The following is a 15,759-nucleotide window of genomic DNA, read 5'->3' as shown; positions in this document are numbered from 1 at the left end:
CCTGGAAATCTCATGTTGAGTTGGACAATATCAGCCATCACCTCAAGCCATTTTTGTCACTGGAAATTATCATTAATGCTGGAAAACTTTTTTTTATCATTTTTAATCCTACCTTTATTATTATTTAATAAATGCATTTAACACTATTTTTAAGTATTCGTATATGTTTGTTTTAAAGGTTTTACCTTCCCAAACTCCAGATATGTCCAAGCAGAGAGTAGTGCCTCAAACTGATGTGCACTGGATGTCAGAAAGTGGAATCATTGACATGTTCATCTTAAAGGGACCCAGTCCTTTTGATATTTTTAAGCAGTATGGACAGCTAACAGGTATTGGTTTATGAAGAAATTTCCTTTATGTAGTCTTCCATAATTAATCTATCAACTATACAACATATGACATGGAAACCTGCCCTGATTATTTATAAAAAGTGGAAGAATAAAAATGAAATATTTATCATTTAATATAACTTTAGTTATATTTTGAATCGCAGCACAATTTTTCCCCCCTATTTTCCTCATAGGCACTCAGGCTCTGCCTCCCCTCTTCTCTCTTGGGTACCATCAATGCCGCTGGAATTATGAAGATGAGGATGATGTAGAAAAAGTGGATGCAGGTTTTGATACCTTTGACATCCCCTATGACGTCATATGGCTAGACATTGAGCACACTGATGGCAAAAGGTACTTCACTTGGGACAAGAAGAGATTTCCCAATCCTGAGAAGATGCAGAAGCAGATACTTATGAAGAAAAAACGCAAGGTATGTAATGCACTAAAAATAGAGGGAAAGTAATGTAGCTACTCGGCTTTTTGTATCCATTGGTGTCTACTGAAAGCATCCATTTCCTTGAAATTTTTAAAATAAATATTGTTTGGAAAGAAATACATCTACGGAAGAAAACAATCATACTAGCAAATTCCCTTTAACAGTCTAAAGCATTCTCTGTTTTTCCCCAGCTAACTTGGGAAGATTTTTGGTTTCTTACATATGCTTTTCCATCTGCTTTAATTTGCTGAAAGCCAGTCTAATTGGGAATTCTGGCGATTATGAATCCAAAGCATCTAGAAGAGAATATCAGCTTATGGAAGGCTATTCTAAACATTCCCACAACATATTATTCAGTCAACAATAAGGCTGTGTTATTATCTCTCATGTTGGCAGCTGGTTGTCATTGTGGACCCACATCTTAAGGTTGATCCTCTTTACACTATCTACTCACAAGCAAAAGCGAAAGGATTCTTCATAAAAGATCGTAATGGTGAAGATTTTGAGGGCCTCTGCTGGCCAGGTAATAAACTCTCTTTGTTTTATAAATCACTTCGAAGAAGCACATAGGAGGTTAGATCAAAATGGATTTTCTCATTAATTGTAATTGACCTATTTGAAATCAATTGATAAGTTCCTTATCTTCACGATTGACAGGTTTCTCTCTATTTCTGCCTCTCTTCTTATTTTTATCTTAACATTTGTTAGAACCAGAAATGACAATAATAAATATCTGTCTCATGTATTGTTACATTGGTTTGAACATTAATATTTTCTATTACTGTAATGGGATACGACACACAAGGAAAAGCCAGTTTTGCTTTTTCTTCCTGCAAATATAATACAATTTTAACATCTTCAGGTCTGTCATCATACCTGGATTTTACCAATCCTGAAGTCCGACAATGGTATGCAGATCAATTTGACTTCAAAACATACAAGGTTTGTGTTTTGTAATGATATGGTCAGGTTCCACAGAAGATTACTATCTATTAATGTGATTTTTATACAAGCTGGGTTGCTTAATTTTGGAAATATGGAAAAAAACAAAATCTAAATAGTTTTGGCAATTATAAATAAAATCCATCCAAAATATAAATTGATGGACATCTTCTGCATAGTCATCTCTGCATAAGATACCTAGAGAACTTTTAGCTCATGCAAATTCCATTAGAGATAAAGTTGGAAATAAAAGGAATGTACCATCTTAAATATTTTATTTGGTTTAACGTCTATTTGAATTGAGAAGTTAAGTGAGATATCCCAATTTTGAATAACCCCCAAGAAGGAAACCTTTATATCTGATTATCATTCTCTGTTCAGTTGGATCTCAGCTACAAGAGACAGGCAAGGAGACCAAGGAAAAGAAAAAAGCACACCTTTCAAAGCAGCGTGAACAAAATAAATTAGTACAAGTATAGAATAGAATAGAATAGAATAGAATTTTATTGGCCAAGTGTGATTGGACACACAAGGAATTTGTCTTGGTGCATATGCTCTCAGTGTACATAAAAGAAGAGATACGTTCATCAAGGTACAACATTTACAACACAATTGATGATCAATATATCAATATAAATCATAAGGATTGCCAGCAACAAGTTATAGTCATACAGTCATAAGTGGAAAGAGATTGGTGATGGGAACTATGAAACGATTAATAGTAGTGCAGATTCAGTAAATAGTCTGACAGTGTTGAGGGAATTATTTGTTTAGCAGAGTGATGGCCTTCGGGAAAAAACTGTTCTTGTGTCTAGTTGTTCTGGTGTGCAGTGCTCTATAGCGTCGTTTTGAGGGTAGGAGTTGAAACAGTTTATGTCCAGGATGCGAGGGATCTGCAAATATTTTCACGGCCCTCTTCTTGATTCGTGCAGTATACAGGTCCTCAATGGAAGGCAAGTTGGTAGCAATTATTTTTTCTGCAGTTCTAATTATCCTCTGAAGTCTGTGTTTTTCTTGTTGGGTTGCAGAACCGAACCAGACAGTTATAGAGGTGCAAATGACAGACTCAATAATTCCTCTGTAGAATTGGATCAGCAGCTCCTTGGGCAGTTTGAGCTTACTGAGTTGGCGCAGAAAGAACATTCTTTGTTGTCCTTTTTTAATGATGTTTTTGATGTTAGCTGTCCATTTGAGATCTTGCGATATGATAGAACCCAGAAATTTGAAGGTTTCTACTGTTGATACTGTGTTGTCAAGTATTGTGAGAGGTGGAAGTATGGAAGGGTTTTTCCTAAAGTCTACCACCATTTCTACGGTTTTGAGTGTGTTCAGTTCCAGATTGTTTTGGTTGCACCACAAGGCTAGTCGTTCGACCTCTCGTCTATATGCGGATTCGTCATTGTCTCGAATGTATTTAGATACAGTTCTTGTACTGAACTAATACATTAAAGAAACTTAAATGTTGGCCTACAGAGTTCTTCTGAAATTGTTTTTATCTGGAATGATATGAATGAACCTTCAGTCTTCAAAGGGATAGAACAAAGCATGTCAAAAGACGCTATACATTATGGCAAATGGGAACATCGAGATGTTCATAATCTCTATGGCTTTTACCAGGTAAAACAATTACAACTGAATTAACAATTAAAATACTGGTAGTTTTTATTATTGCATTGCCTGTGGCTGCTGAAATTTGTCTATAGTTGTCTTAACCAAAGTGTATTATAAATTCATTAATAAAAAAAACCAATGCCATTATAATCACAATAATAATTTGTTTTAAAATCTTTGTAACTATTAATGTTACTTAAAAACAAACTTCAGCAATATCATGTTTTATTCCAAAACATTACAAAGAAAGTACATTACTTTATTATATACAATGTCATTCTTTCCTTTCTTTTTGTTCCTAAAATGTGTCACTTCTATGCTTCAATATCTTTTCAATATCTTTTGCTGTATTTTATCATTCCTGGCCCTCACTTTTGTATAATTCCAATCTCATTGCAACATTTGCTAAAAATGTTTTGCTTACCATTACTGTGCTACATAATGATTAAAGTGCTGAATAAGACACAGAAGACCGTGAGTTCTAGTCCCTCCTTAAAAATGGGCATGAAAGCCAGCTGGATGACTTTGGGCCAGTCATACTCTCTCAGCCCAACCCACCTCACAGTTGTGCATAAAATGCCTACAGATATTCTCAGTCATCCAGGTCATGGTTGTCCCAAAGGTGCTTTTTCAAAAAGCCACTGGACTTTCTTTGCTTTTCCTTGAAGACATTTTGTTTCTCACCCAAGAAGCTTCTTCAGTTCTGAACTGAGTCCAGTTGCCTTTTGAACAAGAACCTTTGGGACAGTTGTGAGGAAAATAAACCAACCTGAGTTGTTCAAAGTAAAGATGGGATGTCTAATATATTAATGGTATAATAACAACAATAGTGGTAATATTAACTTTTTCAGCAAATGGCAACCGCAGAAGGGCTGGTGAAACGAACTGGAGGACTGGAGAGACCCTTTGTTCTTACCCGCTCTTTCTTTGCTGGATCGCAGAAGTATGGTAAGTGTCGAGGAAGGCTGGTTTTTGTCTGGTATTGCCTTTGTCTAGGCCAGGGGTCTCCAACCTTGGCCACTTTAAGCCTGGAGGACTTCAGCTCCCAGAATTCCCCAGCCAGCTTTGTGGCCAAGTTGGAGACCCCTGGTCTAGGCTATTCAATGGTTTGAACAATTGTTTATGCTTGAAAGTAAAAGAGATGCAAGTATATCGTTTTTCTGTGCACATATCCCCTTTAATCCTACTCTGATCCACAGTTAAATCATATGACCTCTAGGGAACTTTGGTTAATCAGATTTAGAACAATTTAGGCTGTTAAACTAAAATACGGATTTATTTCATCCACTGGCTTGAGTCCAAATGAGATCCATACCATTCTGTTTGCTTATTTCTGAAGGGTATTGGTGAACTTCATTTTTTAATTGCTTTTTTTTTTTTAAATGCATTGATAAATCATGCTCTCTCTGTCCCCGTAGTTATGACAGTTATGCTATGCAAGACACTGTAAAATGTTGAATTTGAAATGTGAAGGCATGCAAAGCACCTGACACGTTGACAGATGGAGAGTATGATAAATGCTTTGCTGTTGTATTTTAGCCTCTTTTTACATGGCAAATGGTTTTTTAAAAAAATAAAAGTATTATCCATCCTGGACCTTAATTATTATAGGCTGCTAGGGTCATCTCCATGGGAGATGGGTGGCATATAAATTAAATAAATATGTGAATTAAATAAAGAAGAGATAAATAATGAAAATTATTAAAAAATAATGCGAGAGCAAATTCCAATCTTTTAGGATGGTCAGATTTTAAAGATAGTGAAAATCACTTAGTTATAGAGACATCTACAGGATCTTACGGACTGTGAATTCCACGGTTTCGTCTTATTTGTGCTGTGTCACATAGACAAAAGATGTGGAATTTGTGTCATATTAGTGTAACATTGCTTTTGTCATGTAGAAACACAAATGTGCACAAAGAGGCCTCTGCTGAATTATTTTCCAAAATATACTTACAGCAGTGGTGAAATCTGAACTGATTTGCTACCAGTTTGCTGGCCACGCATGCCGTGCATGCACACCAAACGTGTGCACATGCGCAGTATGCAGCAAACGTGCTGCATGTTTAAAAACTACCGGGCGAACCGGTAGTTAGCTATCGGTTCGGGCGAACTGGTAGTTTAAAAAAGCTATGATCCAATGATAACCTGTGCCGCGTGATTTAGCTTTGTTAGAAAGCAGGATTTCCTGCTTTCTAGCAAAGCTAAATTGCACCCCACAGCTGATTCCCCCCCTTGCTGTTCTACTTTTGCAATTGTGTGGATCCATGGCAATACACAATTTTCATGGCAATACAATTTCCACTTAGTCATTAACACTGTAAGGCATGTAACATTGTAAGGCAACATATATCTGTAGTGACATAAAGTATGATATATACTTGCAAGCAAAGCCCGTTCAATTCAGTTGGCCTTATAGCTAAATACAGATAGTGTTAACATTTTGCCCCGTGATTTGAAGGTGCAGTTTGGACTGGAGACAATACAGCAGATTGGAGTTACTTGAAAATCTCCATTCCAATGTTGCTGACAATCAGCATTGCCGGAATTTCTTTCTGTGGAGGTAAGATATATATTTCTTTATCAACTCCATTTAACTGGACAAATGACATCCTTTCCTCTTTCAGATAGCATACTACAGTCCATTAAAACAAAATAAAAAGTAGTAGGTGAAGCTTCTGAAGTCTAAAAAGAGATTCAGAAATTTCAAAAGTTGTTTGTTTTTAATTAAAACATGTATACATTTTTCTGAAAATTAATCTGTTTGGTCTTAGGACATAGCATATAACTCCATTAATAAATGTGGACAACCCAAGAAGTTTGAATTTCTCACCAATTTCTGACAAAATAATCTTTTTTTTTTTTTTATGTCCAGCGGATGTAGGTGGATTTATTGGAAATCCAGAACCAGAACTATTGGTTCGATGGTATCAGGCTGGGGCTTTGCAGCCTTTTTTCCGCGGCCATGCCAGTATAGATACCAAACGTCGTGAACCCTGGCTATTTGGGGAGAACAACACAAAGATGATCAGGGAAGCTATTAAGGAGCGCTATTCCCTGCTTCCTTACCTTTATACACTGTTCTATCAGGCACACAGCATGGCTGAACCAGTTATGAGGTAAGCCGGTCATTGAAAAGATTTAATTTCTGTTTTATGCCAAAATATTTGTAACAGATCTAGAGTTTATGGTTAGACAACACATAGAAATGTTAATGAAATATTATTGAAATGCAGGGCTAACATAGATGCTAGTTCACTATTTTAGTTGTGATCTCTTAGGACACCATTTGTTTATCATGAGCTGGTAAAAAAACAAGCCAATGGTAGGGTTACCTTGAAACTCTCTGCATTGTATAGGATTAAATGAGGTTTGGAATACAGTTCCTAATCAGACTTTCAAGACTTTATCTTAATCTCAATAAAGATCGTTTCAGTGCTTATCTGTGGTAATGATTTCTTGACCTGGTTTATCTATTAGGGCTGATAGCAGTCCTGCAAGTCTGATTGTGTTATACTACTTCCTCTGACTTTTATAGTGAGGAGGGTATCTGAGTTGTTTTTCAGTGTGTTCTGGATGTTCTGGACTTAATGTTTTATCCCCTGTTGCTTTGGCAACAGAGTCTGAATATGTCCATCATCTTCTTTATTCTCTATATATACAGCTTCCCAGAGTTTTGCTGTAGGAAGTGGTAGCAAATGATTTTTAAATCAACGTTCCATTTAATGCTCTTGGAACTATTGTAAATTAGCTTTGTGGGGACGGGTGGCTTTTCTTGATCTTTGACTGGCATACCAGGGACCAAATTTAAAAAAATTGGTTGAACCAGGAAAAGTCAGGGGAAAGGATAGGATCAAAGCTAAATTTGATTTGTTTAAATATGTAAATAAAGTTGATAAAATATCATTTATGATTCTTTCTTATACATTTAATAACTTCCTACTTATACCACATTTGCATTATAATTTTATAATTATAATTGTTATAACTCATATGGTATAGTGGTGATTAAGGTATATTTACCAGTAATCCAGGAGAGCTGCTTCTAGGCCACCTCAGCCAAGGATGTTTGAGCTGAATGACTGAGCTATCAAACTCTCCCAACCCAATTCATTCAAAGGGTTCAGCTGTTCTCTTTGTTGGTCAGTGCATCTTTTAAACTGAAAACACAGCATTTGTTCTATGTGTTCGGTTTCCAGTGAGAATGGAACTATAGATATAGATATAAACAATAGATACACACAGAGACACACACACACAAATGAAGATATTTTAAATAGTTAAAATAGCAACTTTAATACCCACATCCAAAGCATGAACTTAAGAAGCTATAAATAGATGTAGTATAGGAGAGAAAATTATGCTCCTTGGCATTTGTATGAATAGTAAAATGCCTTTATTTTTCATAGGCCTCTCTGGGTGGACTTTCCAAAGCAGTTAGAAACTTTTGGCCTTGAAGATGAGTACATGCTTGGTAAATTTAAATTATCCATAATGTCTACTATTTATTCTGAAGTTGCAGCCTTATGTACCCCATTTTTTTCCTAATTTGTTTATAATTCCAATTTATAGAGCCAATTTTATAAGAATTGGAGGAAATGCATATCATTATATTGATTATGGCTCCTCTGAGTTGGCTGAGGCATTGCTATTTCAGCATATTCTATATTCTGTATTATAGATGTAAGATTGTTTTTTTTCTGTGTGGTATTTACAAACGGTCTCCTTGGGTGGCATATGTAATGAAGTAGCACAAGACGTTCAGTGATGGACACAGAACCTGAACAGAAAGATCTTCCTTAGAATCATAGATCACATTTATAAACAAGTATTTAAAATTCTGCTAGTTATAGGAGAAGAAAAATGTAACGGATGCTTTTTTATGTTTTTAATTTAGGAAGTGCATTATTGGTACATCCAATCACTGCTCCAAAAATCAGTACAGTCAATGTCTTTCTGCCAGGCCCACAAGAGGTAAGAGAAATGGAATTAATTCCACCTTCCCAAAAACACACATCACATGCAATACTCACACACACAATTTTTTCATTAACATCTGGACCAAGCTTAGTTAGCTAGGCATTTCTGTTAAGATAATTAAATTATCAGTGTACAAATAGTACCTTGCGCTATTATTTTTATAACCTCATGCCAACTTTTGTTTTTCTATCAAGAAACTTACGCAGTACTTGGTCATAATTTTTAAAATTATAAGAGTGAAAAGTAGAGTAATATGAACTAATGTTCCTTCAGTAACATCCTATATTATCTATTTCTAGGTCAGGCAGGGTATGATATGAACCCCATCAGTTAATTATTTTGACTGACAGGGCCTAGGAAGAGCGCCATCTCTGTCATTGCCCCACCTATGGAACTTCTTGCCCCCAGAGGTGAGGTTGGCCCCCACTGTTCTAGCCTTCTGGAAGGGCGTTTCTGGAGAAATCTTTCTGCCAACTAGCATGGGTATCCAAGAATGGTATCTGATCCTAGGGGTGGTTAGTGGCTTGAGAGCACTCCGTCTGCTTTTTTTTAAGTTTAGTTTTTAATTCTGTCTTGTTAACTATTTTTACATGACTCTAATCTGTAAAAAAAGTCACTTAGATAATGAGATGGGTGGTACATAAATTTGATAAATAAAAATAAATTTCTAGATAACATATTAATTAAATTATTTATAGACCTATATTTTTTCTAGAATAATCTTGGAGATATAAAGAATTGTGATTCCTCAGAAAATGCTTTCCTTGATACTCGAATAAGGTATTAACTATGGCAATCATTATAATGCCTTATACCCACCATCAGTATTGAATTCGAAAAGCTTTTGACAAGACCACTTTGTTTCTGGGCCCAGTTCAACATAAGGCTTTGATTCTTTGAAGCCCTTTAGAGCTTGAACCGGCTCATTCCAGGAAACACCTCTCACTTACTAAAAGAGAAAGCAACATAAAAGTTCAGATTCTTTTTCGTGGTTACTTTTCAGGATAGGAAATTTTTTGCACTCCAGACATCGCTGGATTTCAACTTCCAAAATCTCTGGGAGCTCAACCAGACAGCAGCAATAATATGCTTTTCCTCCTCTATTTGAAACGGATGGAAAATATACTAATATGAAAACTGCTTTCTATGCAGCTTACTTTTATCATATTTTGCCAATAAAACTAGTAGCCTCATTTCCAGGGGTGAAATCCAGCAGGTTCTGACAGGTTCTGGAGAACCGATAGTGGAAATTTTGAGCAGTTCAGAGAACCGGTAGCGGAAATTTTGAGTAGTTTGGAGAACCAGCAAATACTACTTCTGCCTGGCCCCAGAGTGAGGTGGGAATGGGGATTTTGCAGTATCCTTCCCTTGGAGTGGGGTGGGAATGAAGACTTTGCAGTATCCTTCCTCTGCCACGCCCAGAGCCACAGAATCAGTAGTAAAAAAATTTGGATTTCATCACTGCTCCCTAACAGAAAGGAGCAAAGGTTATTCATAAGGCAGTAATTTTCTCTTCCTCTTCAAAAAGCATCCCTTTTGTACTTCAGAAAGTACCTCTACTGTACTAGCTAACTCTAAATCAGGATAAGTGGCTGATACTTCAGGGTAGGGTTAGGAAGACTAGTGTTTTTATTTTCTGGATTCCCATTTCTGGCCAATTGGTTAAATTGTTGAGTGGGAGTTTTGAGCTGAATAAATGTATATCAGTTTTTGAGAAAAATAAAAAAGGGTGGATTCATTGATTCTGGTTGTTTTAGTGAAAACTTACTACTCTCAACTTAATGCTATTTTTATGTGTTGCTTGCTACTTCTAAATTGTTTAAGATTTATGCATTATTTATTGATTTGTTTTTCTATAAGGGTTCATATGGGATTTCTGTATCTAAAATGTAATTCCTGCTCATTTGTTTTCCTTTTTATTATTTGACAGATTTGGTATGACTTCCGAAAATTTAGACATCTGGAAGGTCATGGCATATTGAAGATCCCAGTAACATTGAACAATGTATATGCTTGTTTTAAGAATTTTTTTAAAGCTTTATCTTCACTTTAATTTAATTAAAACTGGATGTCTGTAAAGAGAATGGAATAATTCTAGTTTAGTGAATGCTGTTTATTTAAAGGTAGAATTTATAAAGATTTAAATCTAAAACGTGTTAACTACCAATGTTCTGAATCAAATAGCATATGCTAAGCAGGAGCTAACTACAAAAAAGTATTTCATTGTTTACTTCCTTTGTCCAAAAAGTATTTTATTGTACTTATTTACTGGCTGGGTTCATACAATATTTTAAGCCACAGTTTGTATGGCTTTGGCTTTGTATATTTGTATATATATATACAGTATATATTTGTATATTTTATGAACTTGGAATAGAATAGAATAGAATAGAATAGAATAGAATAGAATAGAATAGAATAGAATAGAATAGAATAGAATAGAATAGAATAGAATAGAATTTTCTATTGACCAAGTGTGATTGGGCACACAAGGAATTTGTCTTAGTGCATATGCTCTCAGTGTACATAAAAGATACGTTCATCAAGAATTCTAAGGTACAATACTTAATGATAGTTAATGATAGGAACGTGACAGAGACATTGTGATTTGATTTATGAATTACATTTTAGTGTAATGTGTGAATCCAGCCATTATTTATTTTCTTTTTGCAGATTCCTGTATTTCAACGTGGTGGGACTATTATACCTCTAAAGATTTCTGTAGGAAAATCCACAGAATGGATGGTAGATGTTCCATATGAACTGCGTGCTGCCCTAGATTATAAGGTCCTATGAAACTATTTTTGTATGCACTATTATTTATAGTTAATTGTAAATGTATATAAAGTTATTTAAAATGAATAAGTATCATTTTTTCAGTACTGATCTCTCATTCTCCATTTTAATGCCAATATGATTTTTGTTTTCATTTCTTTAATTATCAGTAACTAAGACTACAGGAAAGTAAATCAAAGTGGATTTTGCTGGGGGGGGGATCATAAATTTTCCCAATAAAGTGTCTATCTGTGTATGTGTTTGTGTGCACCTGCATGCTTGCTGGCATGTCTTGCCCAGATGTGCAACTGGGCAAAATAACTAAATAGAATAGAATAGAATAGAATTTTATTGGCCAAGTGTGATTGGACACACAAGGAATTTGTCTTGGTGCATATGCTCTCAGTGTACATAAAAGAAAAGATACGTTCATCAAGGTACAACAAGGTACAACAAATGATGGTGAATTTGATTATAAAATAGTTCTGTGTTTTGCCTGATATATAGGGATGTGCAACAGGTAAACTATACCTGGATGATGGCCACTCATTTCATTATCTCCATGAGAAACAGTTCCTGCTCAGAAAGTTCAGCTTCCATGAGAATATCCTCTCCTCCAGGTGAAGTATATTCTATAATATGTAAGGAAGAATCAGAAAGTATTGATCATCATAGGCTCTTACATTTGCATTGCTCATCAGTTTCATGCTTTAGCTTATAAAGGCCACCAAACTGCAACTTTCAGTTCCTTCTCCTAAAAATGAATTGTTAGGATTACTTTCTTTCACCTATTTTGAATCATTGTTTGTTTTACTATGCTTGGTTTTCTATGTTATAGAGGTAGTCCTCGATGTGCAACCACAATTCAGCCCGAAATTTCTGTTGCTAAGTGTAACATTTGTTAAGTGAATTTTGCCCCATTTTATGACCTTTCTTGCCACCGTTGTTAAGTGAATCATTGCTGTTCTTAAGTTAGTAACACGGTTGTTAAGGGAATTTGGCTTCCCCATTGACTTTGCTAGTCAGAAGGTCGCAAACCGTGATCACATGATTCCTGGGACAGTGCAGTTGTCATTAATATGAGTCAGTTGCTAAACATCTGAATTTTTATCATGTGACTATGGGGATGCTGCAATAGTTGTAAGTGTGAAAAATGGTCATAAGTCACTTTTTTCAGTGCCTTTGTAACTTTGGTCACTCAATGAACCGTTGTAAGTGGAGGACTACCTTTAATTGGCTGGTATTCTCCTCACACTCACTGAAAATCATACAAACTATTCCAACTATGGTGTATGAATCCAGTCTGTTGAAGAACCATAAAATCCCCTTCATCTTGTCTTCCAGCCAGGTTCTCTTTCAGCGATGTACTTATACCTATTTCTTCTCCCTCCAAAGCATATAAAATTTGGGTATGTACACTATGTTGGAGATTCTCTTGGCAGCTCCAAAGCAGCACCAAGTCTACAAAAGTTTGACAAGTTAACAAACGTTCTCAATTTTTGCCTGCCACCATTTAGAACGGAAGGTACTATATTCCCTATGGAACATTGCCAAAAGACGTTGACATTTTAATAATTAAAGCACTGTCTTTGTTTTCTCAGATGTGCTAGTAAAGAAGGGATATTCCAGACAAAATGTATAGTTCAACAGATACTGATTTTGGGAATAAAAAAGGAGCCCTCTGTTGTGACAACAACCATGTTTGGTAAGAGATGGAAATAATCCAATTTCCAGCTTATTTTTTGTTTCTACTCTAGACTCTCTAGGACAGTGATGGCTAACCTTTTTGCCATCGCGTGCTGGGGGGTGGGGGAGTGGTCGCACGTGCGTGTGCCCACACCTATAATTCTATGCACCTTGCCCCCATGCATGTGTGTGCGCCCCCCCCAGTCCCCCCCAGTCCTGGCATGTGATGCCCAGTAGGCCTGTTTTTCTCTCTCACCTGGCTCCAGAGCCTCTCTATGAGTCTAGGGATGGCGAAAACAGCCTTACACACATACACCCTGAGGCCCTCCGGAGGCCAGAAACTGCCCGTTTGCCAACTTCCGGTAGGACAGAAAGTGACTTTTTTCCTGTCCCAGCCTCCAGAGACTCCTAGAGAGATTCTGGAGGCTGGGGACAGCAAAAAAGTCACTTCCTGTCCAACTGGAAGTTGGGAAACTGACAGTTTCTGGCCTCCAGAGAGCCTCCCCAGACTCATAGAGAGGCTCTGGAGCCAGGTGACAGAGAAAAACGGGCCTTCGTTACCACCCCCAGGCCCTCCAGAGGCAGGAAACAGCCTGTTTCCCTACTTCTAGTGGGCCCAGAAGGCATGAAAATCAGGAGCTGAGCTCGCATGCCCACTAATATGGTGGCATGCGTGCCATAGGTTTGCCATCATGGCTCTAGGGTATTTGAAGCATTGCATTTCTCTCATTGGAAGAAACTGTATCTATTTATTTTAATTGTTTTATATGGTCACCCTGCTCTTAAAAATGACTCTGAGTGGCTGACAAAGATTTTAAAAAATATAATGCAGAAACAATACAAAACTAAATATCACAATCACTTAAAATACAGAGTGGTTGCCAAAGACACAATTCATCAACACTGTAGGCTCACTGATGCTGTATTACAGTGCACTGTAGGCTGCACTGAAAGCTTCAAGGCTTTCTAAAGGTGAGCAGAGTTGAGGCCAACTAAATCTTGTGTGGTTCGATATTCTGGAAGGTAGCTATTTCCTAGGTCTCACTAGATGACAATTCCTGAATTAAATGGAACTCCTGCAATTTCTATAACAAAATTCTTCTTTAATAAGTTCCATTCATAAGTTGTTTCCTAAAGAGAAGAGGACAACATTTAATTGATATGTAATAACCAACATCTTGAATTGCTTCCAAAAGTAAACTGGAGCTAATGCAGTTTATATAGCAGCAATGACAGATTAATATCACAGGACATGCCAGTACTGCTTGTGCTGCTACTTTTGTTGTTGGAGCAGTTCAACCGCTTTTCTTCATCCACTAGATGTAAATTTTTGAGTTGCTTTGCAGAGCAGGTTGGAAGGAATGCTTGAATATTAATAAGTCCTGAACTTGCCCATATCTCACCAACATATCTCAAAAGACCACAAGAACATTCTCCTAAAGTGGAGAACAGAAGATAGTCCTAACAAGTGCTCACTCTAGAAGCATTTGCTTCAGAACAGAAAACTTGATTACAACTTTGTTTTTTTGAGCAGATATATGACAACATCAATATGCATGGCTTACTTTAAATAAATGTTTATTTGTATTTCTTTAATTTCAATTCAGATGGAAAAGAAGACAAGACAGTGGCTTTCACATATGATAGCAGAAATTCTGTGCTGACACTTCAAAAACTTTCCTTAAACATTGGCAATAACTGGGAACTTCGTATCAAATGAAAGCACAGCTTCAGATATGCTGACTCTGTAAACTGCTTAGAAAGGACTGTAAAGCACTGTGAAGCAGTATATAAGTGCTATTGCTATTCAGAAATGCTATAAGTCTAAGTGCTATTGCTATTCAGAAATGCAGATAAAAAACTGAAAAATAATACTTTGAACAATTTAGCATGGGTTTTTTTTAATGGATTTTTTTGAAGTAGACCAAACCTCAAATGTGACCCACTAACTACTGTTTGTATAATTTAATTGATTCACATTCAAAATGTTCTTCATGGATGAAAACTTTTTGATATTATTTGCACAAACTGTTTCTTGGGAAAATTGGTCTTTTCCGGGATTTTGCAGTTCTGTATTAAATGTTTATATTTTTTGTATATCCGTGCAATGGTTCTCTTGCTTTTATAACACTTTTGCAGTAAATTATCCGCTTATATTTTAATTGGTGCACTGCTCTGTTTCTTGATGGATTCTGTTTGGCAATTTGACACATTAATTCTGCCAAGAAATTTTTAGAAAGAAGAAATGGGAATGAGAATAGTTATAAAAGGTATACATCTGCCACAGAGAGATTCTGCTTCATAAAGCATAAATGCATTTTTATATAGAGTAAAGACATCTTGAATTAATGAACTCTAGCCTTCTTTTAGCTGTGGCTTCAGATGTGTTGGACTATAGAATCCCCATAAAAATTGTAAGAATCATCCTCCCATTATGTACAAAAAGAAATCAGATCAATGATATGATAAACTGAAAGAGAATGGCAAAACAGTATCACAATAAGGAAATCAATTCAGGCTTTATTTTGCTGAACAATTAATATTTCATATGGAAAAAAATTACCAAAAGTAACTTTTTCTGTTTGCAGAGCAGAGAAGCATAATTGCCATTTCAGTGTTAAAAGGGCCATATTTTAGAAAGGTCCAAAACATTCAGTCTTATGTTTTCACAACAAATGCATCTTCTTTCAGAACATACCTGCTTATTGAGGAAGAACTTACCTAAGAAAAAAGTACACACACACACGCACATACATACTTACACCATACAATGAACGTGTGTGTCAGTGGTGGGTTCCATTTTTTTTTTACTACCGGTTCTGTGGGTGTGATTTAGTGGGCGTGACATGGCTTGGTGGGCGTGGCTTGGAGGGTGTGGCAAGGGAAGGATACTGTAAAATCTCCATTCCCACCCCACTCCAGGGGAAAGACACTGTAAAATCTCCATTCCCTCCCCAATCCAGGGGAAGGTTACTGCAAAATCTCCATTCCCTCCCA

The 15,759-nt window shown here is 36.3% G+C and overlaps 1 protein-coding gene across 5 annotated transcripts in view; it reads left to right on the top strand.

The window, feature by feature from the left end:
- The window catches only part of GANC (glucosidase alpha, neutral C), a 29,173-nt gene extending 14,249 nt beyond the window's left edge, over window positions 1–14,924 (top strand). For 2 of the 5 annotated variants that reach the window (XM_058162009.1, XM_058162011.1), the window contains 15 exons: window positions 179–329; window positions 524–762; window positions 1,165–1,291; window positions 1,631–1,710; window positions 3,184–3,327; window positions 4,173–4,269; window positions 5,783–5,884; window positions 6,197–6,440; window positions 7,731–7,795; window positions 8,219–8,295; window positions 10,232–10,306; window positions 10,975–11,088; window positions 11,584–11,696; window positions 12,678–12,781; window positions 14,370–14,924. In XM_058162009.1, the coding sequence (XP_058017992.1) occupies window positions 179–329; window positions 524–762; window positions 1,165–1,291; window positions 1,631–1,710; window positions 3,184–3,327; window positions 4,173–4,269; window positions 5,783–5,884; window positions 6,197–6,440; window positions 7,731–7,795; window positions 8,219–8,295; window positions 10,232–10,306; window positions 10,975–11,088; window positions 11,584–11,696; window positions 12,678–12,781; window positions 14,370–14,482 (1,845 nt within the window). In that variant the 3' untranslated portion in view covers window positions 14,483–14,924. The other 3 variants (XM_058162010.1, XR_009152585.1, XM_058162012.1) reach the window with 3 other exon arrangements.
- The last annotated feature ends 835 nt before the right edge of the window (window positions 14,925–15,759 follow it).

This window comes from Ahaetulla prasina, chromosome 1 (assembly GCF_028640845.1).
Source record: "Ahaetulla prasina isolate Xishuangbanna chromosome 1, ASM2864084v1, whole genome shotgun sequence".
NCBI classification, from domain to species: domain Eukaryota; kingdom Metazoa; phylum Chordata; class Lepidosauria; order Squamata; family Colubridae; genus Ahaetulla; species Ahaetulla prasina.
The sequence above is the reverse complement of the archived record's forward strand: the minus strand, read 5'-3'. Positions and strand labels throughout refer to the sequence as shown.